This window comes from Apteryx mantelli, chromosome 15 (assembly GCF_036417845.1).
Source record: "Apteryx mantelli isolate bAptMan1 chromosome 15, bAptMan1.hap1, whole genome shotgun sequence".
Lineage (NCBI taxonomy): Eukaryota > Metazoa > Chordata > Aves > Apterygiformes > Apterygidae > Apteryx > Apteryx mantelli.
The window spans coordinates 23,885,089-23,904,124 of NC_089992.1; the positions used below are offsets into that span (position 1 = coordinate 23,885,089).

At 60.1% G+C, this 19,036-nt stretch overlaps 2 protein-coding genes across 4 annotated transcripts; both read right to left on the reverse strand.

Annotated features, from left to right (window-relative positions):
* Window positions 1-2,303: 2,303 nt before the first annotated feature.
* Window positions 2,304-11,357, reverse strand: ISLR (immunoglobulin superfamily containing leucine rich repeat). 3 transcript variants are annotated; one of them, XM_013961851.2, is made up of 2 exons: window positions 11,303-11,357; window positions 2,304-5,123 (listed from the first exon to the last, which is right to left on the reverse strand). In XM_013961851.2, the coding sequence occupies exons 1-2, from the start codon at window positions 11,340-11,342 to the stop codon at window positions 3,850-3,852; spliced, it is 1,314 nt and encodes a 437-aa protein (XP_013817305.1). In that variant the 5' UTR covers window positions 11,343-11,357; the 3' UTR covers window positions 2,304-3,849. The 3 variants fall into 3 exon arrangements, with proteins under 3 accessions (XP_013817305.1, XP_067161438.1, XP_067161439.1); XM_067305337.1 differs by lacking the exon at window positions 11,303-11,357 and adding an exon at window positions 7,115-7,316; XM_067305338.1 differs by lacking the exon at window positions 11,303-11,357 and adding an exon at window positions 6,838-6,908.
* Window positions 11,358-14,682: 3,325 nt separating this feature from the next.
* LOC106500157 (immunoglobulin superfamily containing leucine-rich repeat protein 2) lies at window positions 14,683-17,885 on the reverse strand. Its single transcript, XM_013961845.2, has 2 exons — window positions 17,603-17,885; window positions 14,683-16,804 (listed from the first exon to the last, which is right to left on the reverse strand). Exon 2 carries the CDS (start codon window positions 16,795-16,797, stop codon window positions 14,695-14,697), a length of 2,103 nt encoding a protein of 700 aa, XP_013817299.2. The 5' UTR covers window positions 16,798-16,804; window positions 17,603-17,885; the 3' UTR covers window positions 14,683-14,694.
* Between the last annotated feature and the right edge of the window lie 1,151 nt (window positions 17,886-19,036).

A 19,036-nucleotide genomic window follows, 5' to 3' on the forward strand; every position in this document is an offset into this window, starting at 1 on the left:
ATCTGGCTCTTCTAAAGACAGTGGGAACCCAAGGAGTAATTCCTGCTGGTTTCCTACGGTTGGACTTTGCAGGGTGAGGCACATGTGTATGCGTCTGCGTGCCTGTGCACAGCGCTCAGGAGAGCCAGGGTACCTTGGAAGTGCTGCTGGGGACAGCTGGGTGTCCTGCAGGTGTTGGGCAAAGGAGGGTGAGTATCTGGCTGCTGCATCGGGAGGCAGGTCGCGCAGCGGGCGGAGGAGCTCGCCCGAAGGCAAGGGCCTGCCGCTGGCCCATGCTGCGCCTTTCTCCCCCGCAGCTGGTCCTTTAGCACAGGCGTGTGACTCAAAGCGCATCGCTGGCCTCCAAGTCGCAGGGACTTAGAGGAAGGCCTTGGTAATGCCTGAACTCTCGCACAGCTCTGGGCCATGGGTGGAGCTGGATTTCTGCATCTGTTTACACAGCAGCCCGGCCTTCCCTGCAGCTTCCCGAGCCGTCTTGGCAGGCGCCGGGCTGGGCCGAGGTGAGGGATGACAGCTCTGTTGAGGATGACAGGAGGTGGCTTCGTTTTTCCCCTTGTTTTCTTTCCCCCTGTTGACATGAGCAGCATGCCCTGGGGGTGAGCAGAGCTCTTCTTGTTTGCGGAGGCCTCTCGCCTCCTCTCTCTCCGTATAAACCATTCTGGCTTCACGAGCAACCTTGATGCAGCCGTGAGACAGTTGCTCCCCGGGGCTGGCTCTGTCCGGTTTCTGCACAGCGGTGTCCAGCACCTCCCAGCTCCGCGGTGAGTTAGGACAGCGGTGCCAAGTACGGGATTACCAGCTGCATCTAAAAGTGGAGCTGCATGGCAGAGCGCCCGTTCGTTATGAACGAGAGATGCTTAATACTGCTAATAACCTGCCATGAGAGCTACGAGCAAACATGGAAACTTGGCAAGCGTGGAGCCATTTACCTTTCTGGAGACAAAACAGCCGCACGCGTCAGCACAGCAAGGGGTAGCGGTGGTGGGCGCAAGCGGCTCTGCGAGGTCTGCTCGGGCCGGGGTCGGTGGTATTCAGTGTTGCTGCGCAGGCAGCTGGCTGTGCTCGGCTCCGGCCCCTTTGCCAAGGGGTCCTGGCTAACAGCTGCCTCCCACACTGGCGTGTCCTCAGCAGGTGGTTACCCAGGGAGAAAGGGCCGCATCTAACCGCTTTCAGAAAGATTTTTATGGGCAAAGTTGACGATTTGGCAATCCAGTAATGTGGCCAGAAGACTTTCTAGCATGGCTTAGGGCTGTTGGGAGCCCAACCCCCTATTTACGTTTGTATCCCCGTCTCCAAACCAGAGCTGACATTGCAGGAGTGAGCGCCTGTACCTACCTTTTCCTGTGCAGGCTGGGAGGGGAGGGCACTGGTTTAAGCAAAATTGAGGTGACTGCGGGATGAGCTGGTTTGCAAGTCTGGAAAGGTTGTGATTTAAAAGTTTTAAAAGTCCTATGAAACAAAATTGAAACTCTCTTCCTGGCATTTAGCCTTCTAGCACTTGTGTCTGGGCTGGGATTTCTTTTTCACCCTTTCTGCCTGTAATGGGAAAAATATGTGTCCGCCCGTTAGCATCAAAGGCCGTTCCTATGAGGAAGTGCTAGCTGTCTCCAGGCTGGGCGCTCTCCTCCAGCCTCCCTCTGGGCTCTCGCAGAGATCTTAGTGCATGCCCATAACGGAGACCCGTTCCTGCAGGAAACGCTGGGACGAGGCAGGTGAGGGATAGCTCAAGCCCAGCCCATCCGTGCCCGTTTCTTTCCCAAAAGGGGACTGCTGCAAACTGGCTGTAGATTGAATTGTAGGGCTGGAGAGCTTGTGCTGAGGCCCGGGAGTGCTGAGACAGCTGCTCTGCCGCGGTGTTTGCCGGCTCTGCCTTCCCCTGCACATGCAGGCTGCAGAGAGCGAGGGGGGGGGGATTTCTGGGCACCCCTTGGCACCCCATGCCCTCCCTGCAGGTCCATCATGGGGGGATGCTACAGTGCAGGCTGGGTCTGGGGAGGGTTTCAGGTGAGGTGGAAGGAAAGGGGGGGGTACTGCATCCCCCTCCCTTTCGGATCCAGCCCTTAACAGTCACGTGCAAGCCCAGGCTGCGGTGGGGAAGGCAGGCAGAAGTTACGGCCACAACTCATGCAGGGCCGTGGAAAAGGGCTTCCTCCCTCCTGTGTCTCCCCGTGGCTAAGCAAAGGGGGGGGGGGGGTTGAGACCCCCCCCCCAAACAGAGGGGGGTCTGTGGAGAGCTCTCTGGTGCCCTGGCTAGTGCTGGGTCTGGGGGCCCTGGGGGCAGCACAGAGGCAGCTTGCACCAGCTTGTTTAAAAAGATATTTATTGTGCTTGGTACTTTGATATGTCCATACAGCTTTGGATACAAGGCAATGCTGGCTGCAGGAAGCTCTGTACGGCTCCTACAGGACAAGCGCTAGCAGAAGGCACGGGGAACGAGTACATTACGCAGCAGGGAACGAGCTGTCCTGCAGGAGAAGGGGGAACCCACAGCCCTTCCCTTTGCAAGGGTCGGACTGCCCGTATCTCCGGGTTGGCGAGTGGAGAAGCTCAGAGCTTCCCCTGTGAGACAACAGGCTCCCCCACGCCACCCTGGGACACACGGGCACAGCATATACGTCCCATGTGGGAATGCTAAAGCGCTAAGGAGAATTGTGTTTATGGTGCTACAGGGCAGCTCAGCCTCTCTGTCTGCCTGGCTTTCCAGCCACCAATCATTCTTCCTCCCTCCCTCCCACAGCTCTTCCTCCCCCTCCAGCACTGAGCCACTGCTTGGTTTCCCATCAGAGAGGAGCACTGAGAAGTGATTTTGGGCTCAGTTCCCCTCCTGTTGCTGCTGAGGCAGGTTTGGAGCCACAGCAGTGCAGCTCGGTGGGTCCAGCCCAGCCAAGCGTTTCGGACCGCGGGCTTCAGCGGCAAAAGGGAGGTGAGAATCAGCTGCATCGCACCTGGGAGAAGGCGGCAGGGCCTGATCCTGCAAAGTGCAGAGAGCCTCCATGCCTGGGAAGGGTGCAGACACCTTGGATGCTCCCAGGCTCCAGCCAGCAGGAGCTGTTTGTGCTCCTACAGGGATGAAGACAGTGGAAAAGCTTCCACTGCTCTGCAAAGAGCCTGATTCCAGCCCATGGCCTGATACAACATGCCTTTGCTCCTCCCCAGCCTACCTCTACTGCTTACACAGCGCTGCTGTTATCTCTGTCCACCTAGAGCCACATGTCCAGCGACCCCAGGACCCCGTACCGAGGCTATTTCTCCAATCTCAGACTGGCTTTTATACTCTTAGTGTTTAGCATGAGGTTGGTAGTAGGACAGTAAGTGCCTGGCTAGAAAAGGAACCAGGTGTCTGGCCATCTGGCTCACTGTTGGGATCTGATCTTTGCTTCCCTTACGTGTCGGTGGACTGGTGAGATCCTCTTTGCGAGATATTGCCTCCCCTCCCTCACTGCTGTGCCCTACTGCAGATGGAGGAGGGCTTGTGGTGGTAGAGATGGGCCCCCAGGCTGGGTGCCATTTACCCCATCAAGGGTGGCCTTTTTTCCTGCAGCCACACTTCGGTCTTGGGGGGGAGCTAAGTTAGTAGGTGGCAGATTTGGACACCTGGAAGGAAGCAGGCATGGTGAAGATCTGCCCTCAGGTCTGATTTCACTCTAGCTTGTTTGAAGCTCTTGACTAATGGAGCCCAGCCCTGATTCCCATCTAACGAAGGGTTAAAATACCAGCTTGAGTCTCGGATCCCCTTTGACTCCTGACCTCCTGCGGTTCCCAGAAGCTCAGCAAACGCATGGCACTACGTGAAGATAAATGATACAGAAAGAGAGGGAAGCCCCAAGGCACCGTTTCCTCCTCCTTCCTTCAACAACAGAGAGCGATGCCCAAAGTCAGCAAGAGGGTCCCCAGCCAGACTTGAGGCACTATTCCAGCCTTGCTCTTTGACTCCCTTGGCACATGGTAAACGATCACCAGCTTTTCTCCGGCACCAGAGGGATCCAATTCATCTCCCTTGTAGCAGCTCCGGCCTCCCAGATGGCTGGCCTGGGGGGCGTTTCGGAGCAGGTCATCAGCTGGATTCTCTGACCCAGCCAAGGCCACGTTGACTGAGACCTCCCGCATGCCCACATCATTGACAGCTAGGCAGGTATATATGCCTTCATCTTCCTTGCTGAAGTTGGGGATGGCCATGGTGCCATTCTTGAAGACCAGGAAGTGCTCTTGGCTCTGCTTGGTGCGTCTGGGAGGCAGGATGTTTCCGTCTCTTGCCACGTTGGGCCTGTTGATCTCGATGCTCCGGCTGGAGGTCTGGATCTTCCACCGGATCTCTGGTGGGGGATTGCCCGCCACGCTGCAGTGCAGAGTGAGGGTGAGGCCATCGTACATGACAGTGTTGTCCAGATTAGAGAGGTAGGTGAGCTGCACAGAAGGGGCAATGCAGTAGTGGTCGGGGATGTCTGTCACAGCCCTCCCTTTGAGCCTGTTGGGAGCCACACACAGGATAGACCCCCCCTTGGTGACGGAGACAGAGGTGTTCTCAGTCCACTTCTTCAGCCAGAAGACCTTGCAGGAGCAATTGAAGGGGTTGTTGAAGATCTGCAGCTGGGACAAGGAGGGCAGGTTGTCAAAAGTGCCCTCGGCCAGGGTGGTTAGGTCATTGTCATTGAGCCACAGCGACCGCAGGTCCTTCAGGGAGTAGAAGGCATCCCGGGACAGCCCAGCCAGGCGGTTGTTGTTCATCTTCAGGATCTGCAGGCCACTGAGGTTGCGGAGATCTTTCCAGGGGAAATCCACAATCTTGTTGTGGCTCAGGTCCAGGTTCTTCAAATGCACCAACTGTGCAAAAGTACCTGGCTCGATGGAGCTTATCTGGTTGTAGCCCAGCCACAGCGACTGCACTTCGGGAACCTCGGAGAAAGAGCTCTCCCAGAGCGAGCTGATCCTGTTGGCTGACAGAGTGAGGATCGTCACATTGGGTGACAGCCCCTCCGGCACCTCCTGCAGCTCCTTGTAGGCGCACTCTGCCAGCAGGCGTCCATTCTTCTTTATGGAGCAAGCACAGGTCCTGGGGCAGGCCAGGCTGGACCCGAGCAGAGCAGCAATGCCCAGGCAGCAGAGAAGCAGATTCATCCTTCCTCCTGAGAACAGAGACATGGAGGGGAATGAACGGGATGCCACATTCTCTGTCTCCCTGGGACACGACTGCGGGTCTAGCTGAGTTGGGGATTTGTTTTTCCTTGCCAAGTAATAATAGGAAACAGCAAAGAACTGAAACATCCATGTGATTATCCACAGAAATTCAGCTGGTGTGGTAAGAAGGCTATTTAAAATATTCCCTAATCTGAGTAAGGCATTTCTATGCAAAGAACAGAGCCTTCAAATACCTACATGAGAAGAGCTGGCCAAAAACTTCCCACTGAAACGTTTTCTTTCTTCACTAGGAAATGTCTCTTCAATTAGTCTTTCATAAAATGTCACAACCTGGGCCACTTTCCCCAGATTAACATCCTGTTCTGGGAACCCTATGCCCCTTCAGATTTTGGACGGAAAGTGTTCTTTCTACCTGAACTCCTGGTTCACTGTTTATTCCATTTCTACTAAAATCAATCCAGGCTGAGCATCAAAATACTTCCAGAAGCAGACTCAGCTGTCCTCTTTCCCCCAGCTATCACGCTTTCAGGATTTTCAGCACACTTTCAGACCTCAAACCAACCAGAATCTCCACATTTTCCATGTCATGGAAAAAAATAGCCTCTAAAGGGCTTTTTCTCAGCAAGAGAGATTGGGGTCCCTGACTGCTGGAAGTCTTTAGAGCTAAATGTTTCTGGCTTCTAATCTCAGTGCTAACTCCTTACTCCCCTTCTTGTTGTCTTGCCCTTGTCTGTCCCCTGCAAAGGGGACCATGTACGCACACAGTTCCTGACATATGGTAGCTGTGTCCCACCATGCAAAAGGTTAACTGCAGCTCTGCAAGGAGCTGGCAGCGAGACCCCTTTGTCCTTGCAAGCAAGTTTTGCTGCTACTTCCATTCCCCAACCCTGTCATTTGGAGCAGGAGGGGGGAGATTTTATTGGCAATAAAGACACTGAATAAGAAGCCCTGCAGAGCAACTGGGGGAGAAGACTTGATGTTGCAAAAGCTGGGGTGGGATGGCCAAACAGGGACAGAGAGGGCCCCATCCTGCTCCTGTGGGCTCCACAGGGACAGATGAGACCAGGGCTGGGGTTCAAGGGCTGGGGAAGGATCCTAAAGGGCTCCTGGAGCTAGAGGAAATGTGAGTGCAGCAGCATGAGGGGGGCCTGGATTTTTAAAGTCCCTGGATGGTTTAATTTTTGGGTGCCCTCCAGAGACCCTAGCCCCACCTGCCTGGCCAGGTGTTAGCTCCTGGTTCGCAGGGGCAAATCCCCTTCACGCTGACCAACACGTGCTGCTCTGGCTGGCTGCAGGACACACGGGGAGCAGGGCCGGGGGCTCAGCCCCGGGGCTGAGCCCTCTTCCGCCCCAGCTTGGCTAGCTCGGGAGGGGTCGTGCCGCGGGGGCCGCGCCGTGGGTGCTCCCAGCCCGGCCGCAGCTCCCGGCTCCGTCCCCTCCCTCCTCGCAGCGCCATCCCCGGCCCCTGCATCCCGGAGCCCTTCCGCCAGCCTCCCCCTCGGGGCCCAGCTACCCCCGGCGCGGCGCTGCGCTGCGCTGTGCTGTTCCGTGGCGGAGCAGCCGCGCAGACCGCGCTGCCCCCCGGCACCGGCGGCGCTGCCCCCCCGGCACCGGCACCGGCAGCGGCGGCGCGCGGCCCGGGACGGCGGCGCTGGGCTCCCCGGGCCTGGCTCTCCCCGGAGCGCCCGGAGGCGCAGTTACCTCCTCCCCGGCTTCCTCGCTCGCTGCCCCGCGGCTGCTGAGGGCCGAGCGAGCCGGGGGCGGTGTGAGCACCGCGGGCTGGAGCGGAGCGGCGCGGCGCATACCAGAGCCGTGAATAACCATCCCTCCCTTCCCCGGCCCGCCGGCTCCGGCTCGGCCGCGGGCGAGCCCTGCCCGGGCACCGGCCCCGCTGCCCCCGGCCGCGGCGAGCCCTGCCGGCCCCGGCCCCCGCACCCCCCGGCCCGCACCCCGCGCCCGGCCCCGCCCGGCCCTTCACCGGCACAGCAGCTTCCAGGGGGACCGAGGCCAAGTCACTTCTCCCCCGCCGCGGCTCCGGCGCTGGAGGCTGCAGCGAGCGGCGGAAGCGGCCGCGCTGGAGGCACCGGGGCTCCAGGCTCCCTCGGCCCGGACCGGGCTTCTCCTCCCCCTCCCCGTCCCCCGGGCCCTTTTGTTTTCCATGGCACCGACCCACACCAGATCTCGCCTTCCCAGGCCCTGCGATCACAGGGAAAATAACTCCGGGCCTTTTCTCCCCCTCGCCCTCCTCCCAGTGAATTCCTGGTGGAGCCGAACTGCTTCTGGCCCGGCTCTCTGCCCCCGGAGCTGTCGCAGCTCCAGCCTGGGCAGCAGGATGCTGGGTGCAGCGCCCAAAGGCTCTGCGTCCTGGGGGCCCAAACCCCACACCTTGGGGTTCAGGCCAAAGGGGACCCTGTCTGTCCTGTCTGTCCTCACGGGGGACATCTCAGGGACATTAGGACCGAGGATGGCTGGCTTCCGATGGGAGAGGACGAGACAGCTGTCTGGTGAGTTGTCTCTCACAGCTTCTGTGTCTCAGGGGTCGGCGGGATGACCTGCTGCAGGGCTGCGTGGGGTCGGGGCAGGGTGGGGAGGAGGGTGGGATGTGTTTGGGTTCAAGCAGTGTGGACAGGGGCTGTGTGACACCTGGAGCCACCTTTCTGCCCTGCAATGAACTACCTGTAAAAGCTTTTAAAAGCAGATGAGGCATGAGTTTGTCCTGCAGCCACTGTCCTCCTGCCTGGCAGGACAACTCAGGCAGTCCCTTTACCTCCTCCTTCAGGGCAGACATGGCAGTCTGGGAGATTGGGGTGCAGAGATGTCCCTGCTCCATTCTCCCATACGTATCCACTGGCCAAATGGGCATCTCTTGTAGGAAACCCATCCACTGCAGGGCTGGTGTTAGAACAACACCATGTGAATTGCCCTCAACCTGCAAGCACTGAGGTGCCCGGTGCTCAGAGCTGTGCAGTGTTCAAAAACTTCTCCAGTCCTTCCCCAGGAGAGCAGTGCAGCCCTGAGACAGGCGCCCAGAGTGGTGCAAAGATCTCCATCCTTGGGGAGAATCAAAACCTCATTGGAAAAGGCCCTGAGCAATCTGATGTATCCTTGAAGTTGGCCCTGTTTAGAGCATAGGTTTGGACCAGACCATCCAGCGGTAGCTTCCCATCTGGATATCCTATGATCCTAAAGAGGAGGAGAAGGGGACAAACACTAAGCTAGATCATGAAGACCCAGCTATAGTGGAGGAACCAATAAACTCAGTGTGGCAGTTCAGCAGGGCTCTTCCAGCTCTGTCCTTTTCCAAGATGAAACCTGCTGAGAAAGCCAAAGGAGGGGCAGGCTTGTGGCACACGCAGGTTTTGCAATCAGCCTGTGAAAGGAGAGGACTTGCAGCAGGGAGCTTGGATTCATCCCCCACCACCTGAGATGGCGGATGGTGGTGATGCCCCATGGGCAGCCTTCACACTGCTCAGCACCCTGGCAGGATATGGGCTGCCAGGCTTCCCGTGAAAGGTGACTTGCCACATTGGCTCTGTAAGATGGGAAAACTTGGCCACAACACTGATTTCGGGAGACCCAGCCACAGCTTACTGTCTTCACGCTCGTGCTGACGCAGCTGTCACTAAGGCCAGGCTGTGAACAGGATTGGGGTTAAAAATAGCACTGTGGAAAGGAGAAGGGGATTATTTTGAATCCAGATCAGTTCACTGGGCAGGCTTACAGCATGGCTTTGACATGGCTGTGGGACTTGCAGGCTGCCAGGGGTTGAGACAAGCAGCTGGGAGCAGGAATTTTCTGTTCCACCCTTGAGACCAAGTTATGGCAGCATAAACTCACTGTGGTGGGATCAGTACCTGCTTTGCAAGGTATTGAGGGGGGCTGCATTAAATCATTGGCCTTCTTGGCTGTGATGCTTTGGCAGGGCCAGCAAGGGGTTACTTCCTGCCCCCCCTTTTCTTACTGCCCTGAAGCATGAGGCTAAGTTGCAGACATCCTGTTAGTTGCTCCAACAAGCACCAAAACCTGGCAGTATTCTAGTGTCAAAGGCACAAATTTGCCTTGTTCTTTCTCTGATCTTGCCACAGAAAGACCCTGTGGGTTGATATCGCTGGCGTGCCTGATCCTGCAGCATGTCGGACTGATGTCAGGCTGGAGATGCAAGGCCCTGACGGCAGAGCCTCTGGTCTGCGCTTGGGGCTGCCTACCCACACTGCGAAGTGACGTCACCCACTGACCACACTGGCACGTCCTAATCAGCTTCAGAGGACATCTGGGAGGGTTCTGGGATTTTGAACCAGCAGAGGACACAGAGCAGGACTGACTTTAGAGGAACTGGCCTAATTCTGCCTGGTTACATCAGTGAAGCAGATCAAAGATGCTGCTCTGACTAATTCTACAGGGACCCTGGGACTTGCACTTCCTGGATCATTGCTTGAGGATTTTCATCTCATTTCACCCCCCTGGACACCACGGCTGGGGGGAAACAACAGTGCTACTGCTTCCATGCAGGCTGTGGATGCCCTGGAAGAGGTTTGGAGCTGCCGTTACTGTGCAGCTGCGTTATCACGCAGCCCCACTTAGCCTGTACGCAGCTGCGGGATTCTCGCTGTCTTCTGCAGGGTCTCTGGCCCCTTCACCTGAATGACCCCCACGGGAGACACAACCAAGGACCCCGCTTCAGTAGCAGTGGGTGAGATCTCTAATGCTGGGGGTGGCCATAACAAGGAGAAAACTGTGACGTTATCTTGCCTTGAGATCTTTATCTAGGGTGAGAGATGATTTGGGGGCAGGAGGGGGCAGGGGTGAAAACCTCTTCATTTTGGGATTGCCGTGGGCAAACAGTGCCATACAGCTTCACAAAGCCTAGGTGTGTTTGGTAGAGTGACTAGGATCACTACGTAAGTGCCTGTCAGCCCCATCTGCCTGGGTGCAAGGTGCTGTACGTGGTCCAAAGAGCCTCACTCTTCTCTCTCCCAGTGGTCTGTTGTCCCGAGGGAGAGGTCTGTCATTGCCCAGCTGGAGGAAACCAAAAGCCCCTGGGGACTCGCAGTGGCTCCTTCCCCTGTGCTGCAGGGGGATGTGGAGGGCTGGAGGCCGGGAGACCTGGGGTGGGAAGGAGGTGAGCAGCGGGTGGAGGTGTCTGCCCCAGCACCCAGCCGGGGCCTGACCGAGCTAAGGCAGAGCAGGGCAGGTCTGGGGGCCTCTCACTCCCCAGGCGTCCCCCTGTGGTACCCCCGGCCTGCGAGCGAGGCTTACGAAGCGGCGAGGAATGCAGCCCCCGCGCCGGCCGGGTAACCAAAGGCAGATGGGGAGAGGAGGGAGGAATGCGCTGGGGGTCAGTGCGGCTGGGCTGCTTCCGCTGCCGCCGCTGCCGTCAGAGCCCGCGGAGGCTGAGGGTGCCGGGACGCAGCCCCCTGTGCCCCCACCCCGGGGCCCGCTTGCTCCAGCGCTGGGACAGCAGGGTGGATCCCGGAGGGGGGTGCCGCTTTGGGGAGGGCGGCTCGTCGCCCATCGCTCGTCACCCATCACCCCCGGGCACGTCCCACTGCAGCTCGGCGTCAGCGCCGAGGCGAGGCAGGCGAGGCGGAGGTTGCCCCCGTGCGCGGCGTGGATCCAGGCCACCCCGCGAGGCCACTTTCGGTTGCAGGCTACCGAGAAGGGTTAATGCCTTAGGAAGGGGCCGAGCCACACTGTTGCAACGCGTTAACCCTTTCCAGGCGGCGCCAGCCGGCAGAAACGGCCCGTGGACAGGGGAGCGTGGCAGGATGCGGCGCTCCATCCCTGATCCCTTCTTATGCCTTTGGCTGTCCGGGCACTAATTAGTGCCCTCCTGAAGAGGAGCAAATCTCAGAGTAATCCAGCATTGGTAGATATCTCATCAGAGCGAGATTCCCTGTAGATACATTAGGCAGGGAAATCTATTACTCCCTAATTAAATGGAGACAAAAATGATTGTTCTTTTTCTATTCCGTGTATGTTTCAAAGCATAAAACTCAATTAAAGTGTATCCGCAGAAGGGGATTTGTCTACAGCGGGGATTCTCCATTTTGCACATGCTTTTAAACGCCGAGCAAACACCTGGGCCACCCTGGCAGTGCCTCAAATTCCTTGGGTTTGGGGGCAATTCGGTGGGCGCCCCCCACCCACCGCCTCCTCGCTCACTGACCTCCTTTGTCTGTCTTCTCTGCGCTCCCTTTCTTTGCCATACGAGAAAGATGCAGAGCCAGCAGAGGGTGGACTTAAAATAGAAAGCTGTCCTCTGAAGGATGGAAAAATGTATGTTCTCGGGGGGGCTCCGCCGGGTTGCGGAGGCCGGCGTTTGGGGAGGGCGAGGGGCGCGCCGGGGGGTGCCTGGCTCCCTCCCCGGCAGCACCCCGGGCTGCGTGGTCGCTGCGCGGTGTCTGGGCAGAGATGGGGACGTGCGCGTCCCTGTCCGGGTGGCGCAGCCCTCCCCTGCTCCCCGGGGCTTGCAGGTCTGCAGTTTGCTGTCTTTTGCCTCTTGGGCATCTCCCTGGCCCCTGTTACGGAGGCGGTTGGAGGCTGGCTTGCAAACCTCGGGTACCCATGGGGCATCCTGAGCCACCTCTGGTGCTGGTGCACGTGCGACTGTCCCTGCATCAGACTGGCCTCGTTTGTACAGCAGGACACGGCCTCAGATAGGGACAGTATCCGTGTCACGGGCATGTAGCTGGGTAGCTCCAGAAACGAGATGGAATTAAAGCCAGCCTTAATCTTCTCAGTGTAATTGTGGGCTTAAATCATCAGCGGGGCGAGAGGAGAGCGCTCCCGGCCAGGCTGGGCTGCGCTGGGCAGGGGAGGTGTTGCACATCCAAGCCCCCGCTGCGGGCACCGAGCCCCGGGCTGGAGGCGCCGCGCGTGCGGCGGTGGGGAGCACCTCCGTCCGGGGGGCACGGAGCGCCCGGGGCCGCGGGTGGGCACGGCGGCTGGCACTACCCTGCCCGGGCAGCCCCGTCCTGCCGCCGGGACCCCCACCCGGCACCGCGCACCCCCCAGCCGCAGCGCCGCAGGGCAGGACGGCACCGGGGATGCATCCATATACGTGCTTGCATACAGAGAGCGTACAGGAGACAAGCATTTGCGTGTGTGTGCGGGCAGGGAGAAAATGTGCGTGTGTGCACAGTAGTGTAGGTGTATATAGCGTGTCTGTGCACATATAGTGAGCCTACTTATTCTGTGTGCATAGATATATAGCACTTATGTGAATAGCATGTATATACTGTATGTGTATCACATGTGTGTATACACAGCATGTACATATTTATATAATGTGTGTAGAGAGTGTGTGTGTATATGCAGTGTGTAAATATAGTGTATGTGTTTGTGTGTAGAAAGTGTGTATACATAGAGTGTGTGTACAGTACGTAAAATATATATTTGGTTTATTACATTTTTCTAAATATTCTGTGTTTAAATATATTTATAATGTGTATAGTGTAAGTATATATAAAATGTATGCTCATGGTTTGTTCATATAATGTTTCTTTGTGTGTATACATAGCATGTATATATAAAATGGATGTGTACCCTGTATATATATACATATATAGTATCTGTGCATATAAATAGCCTGTGTATATATGTGTAAATATATATAGTGTGTGTATATGTTTATATATATAGTGTGTGTGAACGGTGTGTGTATATATATGCTTATACATAAATATATAAATATACTGTATGTGAGCACGATGTATGAGTGGACATATATATATATATATACGTATATATATTTATAGCACACATTTGCGCGTGTTTGTGTGCCTCCCTCGCACACGCAGACCTCTCTTGCCCGTAGCCGCGGTGATGTTTCTCGCTGCCGCCTCCTGTCTCCGTGGGGTCCCCCAGCCGGGCCGCTGCGTGCCGTTTCGTGCCGGGCCGCCTCCCCCCGCGGCCCCGTCCCCCGCGGCGGCGGCGGCGGCGGCGGGACCCCGCTCCCCCCCCGGGCGGGCACGGGGGAAGGAGCCGAGCCGCCGGTCGGGCCGGGAGCGCCCGGGGAGCGCGGGGACGCCTCGTCCCCAGACAAGCGAGGAGCCGGCTCCACTTTCAATCCCTTTTATTGACTCTTTCACAGACAGAAGCGCGTAGAAAAAAGACCGAGGTTCTCGTTGGCTCCGGGGCTCCTCCGGCTGCCCGCGGGCCGGGCCGGGGTGCGCGGCGGCCCCTCGCCTCCCGCCGCCGGCGAGCACCAGACACATCTACGGACCAGACACTTCCTACAGCACGCTACTCTAGCCAACACACATCGGGGGGGGGGCCGCCGCCGCGCCTCGCTGGGGAGAGCCCCGCAGCGGGGCCGGGCCCGCCGCCGGGGGGGGGGGGATGTCGGGGGGGTCGTGGGGGGGGGGCCCCTCCCGGGCGCGGAACTGTCCCCCCCCCCCGGGGTCCTGAACGGCGCGGCGGGGATCCACGGGGCGCGGCGGGGATCCACGGGGAGCGACGGGGAGCGCACCGGGGAGCGACGGGGACCCGCCGGGCGCGGCGGGAACCCGCTGGTCGCACGGCGACGTGGAGTGGCGGGGACCCACCGAGTCGCGGCGGGCACCCACGGGGAGCAGCGGGGACCCACAGGGACGCGGCGGAGACCCACCGGGGTGCGGCCGACAGCCACCAAGTGACGGCGGGGACCACATCGGAGAGCCGCGGGCGCCCACGAGGGCACGGCGGGGATCGCACCGGCGCGCAGTCGGCACCCTCCGGGGAGCGGCAGGGATCAAGGAGCGACGGGGACCACACCGGGGATCGGCGGGGACCCACCAGGACACGGCGCGGTTCGCACCGGGCGCGGCGGGCACTCACCGAGGAACGGCACGCAGTCACCGGAGAGCGGCGGAGCCGCACCAGGGAGCGGCGGGGACCCGCCGGGGCTGCACCGGGGAGCGGCGGGGACCCGCCGGGGAGCGCTCCGGGGAGCGGCGGGGACCGGGGAGCTGCGGGGCCGGACCGGCGCACGGCGGAGCCAGCGCACGGCGGGGCCGCTTGTTTTCAGAAAACGGTTTTGGGATATTGGGGTTTTTGTTTTACCCATCTTTTCTCTTTTTTTCGTTCTTTTCCTTTAGGGGAAAAGAAAATAAAGGGAGAACGGAGGGCAAAGGCCGGGGGAAGGGGGAATCGTTGCAATACTGTAGCAAACCCGAGAGGAAGACCGTCACCGGATCGCGGCTGTGCAGAGACCCCCGACGCCGACCGAATCCAAACGGAAACGAAATCGTGGGAGAAACGGCCCACCCCGATACGAGCAGTCCCGGGCGAGGTCCCCTGCGCGGTGTCCGTGCGTTCACCCTTCTCCAAGGATCTGACGGAGGAGGAAGAGGAGGAGGAGGAGGGACGCACGGGTGTCGCTTAGGATTTTTCGTTCTTTCTTTTTCGCTCCTCCCTTGGAAGGCAGGAAGCAGCGGCCCGACGGCTGCCCCGGCCGGCGGCCCCGGGCTGCGGCTCGCCAGCGGCGGGGAGGGCGGCGGGGAGAGCGGCCGGGCAGGGCAGGGCGAGGGCGGCGGGAGCGGGAGCGGGGCGGCGGGAGCGGGGCGCGGGCGGGCGGGCTCAGCGGGCGGGCTGCCTGTAGTTCCCGTTGATCTCCTGGGAGATGGTCACCGCCTCGGCGCCCAGGGGCAGCTTGTCGCTGTACTCGGAGCGGACCTCGAACTCCTCGGCGTTGGCTTTGGACTGCGACTCCGCCATGGAGCTGGCTGCCACGCTCTCATCTCGCTCCAGCTCCGGAGCCCGTTCGGCTTCTGTCCTCCTCCTCCTCCTCCTCCCTCCTTCGTCGTCGTCCTCCTCCTCATCTTCTTCTTCCTCAACGTCCCCTTCCCCCACCTCACTGGGATTGTAGTTCTTTTCAGACTCCAGGTAGGAGGCGCGGGGGTCGAAGTCGGCAGCCATGTGCTTCTCCATCTGGTCCGGGTTCTGGGCTTTCATGATAAGCTTGTAGGTCTTCCCTTGATACTTGGAGAGGAGGTGGCAGCATGTGGCCCCCATCAGAGGTAGGGTGGCCAGGACCAGCAAGAAGATGCTCACGACAACAATGATGATGAGCGAGGGGATCTCTTTCTTGGTGGTGAAGACCACTTGGACCTGGCAGTCCTCCCCCAGGTAGGTGAGACACACAGAGTAGTTGGTGCCAGGGTTCAAACCCTGGAACCAGTATGAGTTCACCCCTTCCTCGATCTTAGACCACTGGACCACGGCGTGGCCCTGGCTGCTCTCCTGGCACAGGTAGAGCATTCTGAGGTGGACCTTCTCGGGTTGCATGTAAGTGGGTGTGAGCTGCACCCTGGCATCGCGCTCTGACACATCTAAGGCAATCACACCCAGGTCGAAGGTGTGCTGCTTGAAGTCACCACTCTGGTTGAAGGCATGGTTGGAGATGTATCTGCTGGCTTGTGTGGAACCACACTTCTTCTCAAAGGGAGGAAGCTGAAAGGGCACTTGCCCTCCTCCTATGGACTCTGTCCCAGCTGCTGAGGATGGCTGGCTCTGACGAGTGGGGCTGAGAGGTTTGTTCCTCTCATCTGGCATGAGCACACTGTTCTTTGCTCCCTTGGCCCCAGGCTTCCTATCACCTGGCAATGCTTTGCCACCCGTGGGATCCCTTCCGGGCTGCAGCGGGTATTTCTGGGTCCCAGCCACAGCCACGTTGACTGAGGTCTGGTTGCTCCCCATTTCATTGGTGGCCAGGCAGGTGTAGGTGCCTTCCTCCCGCTTGCTCAGGTGAGGAATCACCAGGGTGCCATTCTTGAAGACCAGGAAGCGCTCGAGGTCCTGTTTGGGGAGGTCCTTCCCAGTGCTCTCTCTTGGGCTCCCTTTGATCTCCAGGGCTTGGCTGGAGGTGCGGATCTTCCAGCTCACTTCAGGTGGGGGGCTGCCTGTCACGGCACAGTGCAGTGTCAGAGTGAAGCCATCAAAGAGCTCTGTGGTGTCCAGGTTGGGGAAATAGGTGAGCTGCACAGAAGGCGACGTGCACTGCACGTCTGGGATTTTCCCCACCGGCACTCCTTGGAGCTGCTCTGGGAGGCTGCAAGTGATGGAGTCCTTCTCTGGGATGGAGATTAGTGTGCTGTCCATCCATTTCTTCAGCCACTGGAGCTTGCAGGAGCAGTCAAAGGGATTGTTGTAGATCTGCAGGTGGGAGAGGGAACTAAGGGAGTCGAAGATACCCTCAGCAAGAGCAGTGAACTTGTTGTTGTTGATGCGCAGGGACCGGAGGTCCTTCAGGGTGTGGAAGGCTCCCTGGGGCACCTGGGCCATGTGGTTATTGTTCATCTTGAGGAGTTGGAGGGCGCTGAGGTTGTAGAGGTCCTGCCAGGGGAAGTCCACAATCTGGTTGTGGCTGATGTCGAGGTTTTTCAGCTGCACCAGTATGGCGAAGGTGCCGGGCTCGATGGAGCGAATGTCATTGTGTGCCAGCCAGAGGGAGGTGACCTGGGTCACCTCCACGAAGGAGCGCCGCTGCAGCGAGGTGATCTTGTTGGCAGACAGGCTGAGGGTGGTCACGTTGGAGGGCAGCCCGGTGGGCACCACCTGGAGATCCTTGTAGGCGCAGTCGGCGAACTGGTGGGCGTACTTGTCCACACAGGCGCAGGGCTCCGGGCACGCCCGGGCCAGGCCGAGCAGGGCCGCCAGGCACAATATCAGCAGCGGGGCCATCTCCCTCCTGCCGGGCGAGACAGGGGCTCTGAGGGCACCGCCCGCCCCGGCGCCCCCCGCCCCGGGCACGGTGCGGGCGCGGGTCCGGCCGCCCGGCGGGACGCGGCTGGGCGGCGGCGGCGGCGGGGGGGCGCCCGCCCGCGCCCCCTTTGTCCGCGCCCGGCTCCCCCGGCAGCCTCTCCTCTCCTCTCCTCTCCTCTCCTCTCCTCTCCTCTCCTCTCCTCTCCTCTCCTCTCCTCTCCTCTCCTCTCCTCTCCTCTCCTCTCCTCTCCTCTCCTCTCCTCTCCTCCTCTCCTCTCCTCTCCTCTCCTCTCCTCTCCTCTCCTCTCCTCTCCTCTCCTCTCCTCTCCTCTCCTCTCCTCTCCTCTCCTCTCGCCTTGCCTTTCACCCTCTCCTGCCGCGCTTCTCTGCTACCTCTCTTCCCCTCTCTTCTTCTCTTTCATTCTTTCTCCTTTCCGTTCGCTCTCTCGTTTTTCTCTCGTTCCCCTCCGGCTCTTTCCCTCCCTTCCACTCTCTTTTCCTTTTCTTGTTTGCGCTCTTTCTTCCCCCCCCCGCCCAATCTCGTTTTCTTTTTTTCTCTGCTTTCTTTTCTCTTTTTCCTGTTATTTCTTTTCTCTGTTCTTTCCTTCTCCTTGCATCCTTTTTTTCTCTCTTCACCTCCCCACTTTTCTTCCCCTCTTCTCCCCTCTCCCTAGTTTTCCCCTTCCCAGTGTCCCTTTTTCTCCTTTTCGCCCTCCTCTCGCCCTTCTCCAGCCTCCCCCCTCCCGCCGCCTGGCCGCACCCGGGAGGTGACCCCGCGCCTTACCCGCTCCTAAGTGGCGTTAAGAAACACGCAGGACTTCGCCTCGCCGGTACCGGTGCTCCGCATCCTCCTCCTTAGCTCCGTGCGTGCGGCTCGTCCCGGCACGGAGGAGCCCCGAGGACCTTCGCCGACCGCGTCCGGGCACCCCGCCAGCCCAGATACGACGGCGACGGGCGCGGGGGCGAGCCGGGAGCCGGCGCGGAGCGAAGCCAGGCGCCCGGGGGGGGCCGCCGCGGGGCCTCCCGCACCCCGCGCCTCGCCGGGCTGAGCTGCGCGCCGGAGCGGGGCCGTGCGGGCACTGCGCTGCCGAGCCGAGAGCTCAGCGAGGAATTAGCATTTCTGCCAGCCTCCCCCTCCGCACGGTTGCCCCCTCCCTCCTCGCCACCCCTTTCCTATCCCACCCACCCACCCACCCCCGCTGCTCGCCAGCCTCCACCGCGGAGACAGACCCCGGCTGGAGAGAGACAGCTCCTTCCCCGGTGCAGGGATAACCCCCCCCAAAAAATATCCCCAAACCACCCCCCCCCCAGACCAATGACTAAAACTCACATGCACTTGACGACAGCCATGATCCAGCCCCCCCCGCTCCCTCCCGCCATCGCTCTTTTTCAATCCGGATTGCCTCCGCCCGATCTCACCGGCGGCGCCGGGATGCAAACGGGGGGTCAGCGCCGGGCTGGGCGGCAGCTTGCGGCAGCGAGGACCGGGGCTGCCGCAGCGCGTCCCGGGGCACCGCGGGGGCCGGGGCTGCCGCAGCCCATCCCGGCACCGAGCAGAGCTTGGGAGTGCTTGTGCACGGCGGGGGCCGCTACTCGGGGGGCCGGGCAGCCCCCCATATCCACCCCAGCGCTGCCGCTGGGCGGGGGGCCGTGCGCGGTCCCGAGCCGCCGGGGACGCGCCTAGCCTGGCCGAGCCCTCCCGGCCGCCCCCCGGACTGCCGGCCCCCCTGCCCCGGCGATGTAATATTTATCAGGGCAATATGCTCCGGGTGCCACCGCCTCCGCCCGTCCCGTCGCGGGTGGCTCCCTACCGTAGCGCGCTAATTGAATGCAAATAGCTTTTAAGCACTTGAGCGTAGGGGGAAGGAAAGGCGGGGGGGGGGGGGGAACGAAGGGCTGCAATGGATTACCCGGGACGTGGCTGCTCTCCCTCATCTTCCTCCTGAAGGTTTAAACTCTTTGGAAAGACGCAGTAATGGCGAGACCCCCGTCTCCCCTCCGCAGCCCACGGGAGGCGTCGAGAAACGGTGGTGGGTAGTTTTGCCTCGACGTGGGGGTCTTCCCCCCGCGACCCCCGACCGGCCCTACCCATCGCCTCTTCCCCCGCGATGTGAAACACGATAAATAATTGATTTTATTAGGAGGATCGATTCCCCTGCTTCCCTGCCTCCCTGCTTCCCTGCCTCCCTCTCCTCCGCTCCGGCGGCTGCGCCCGGGG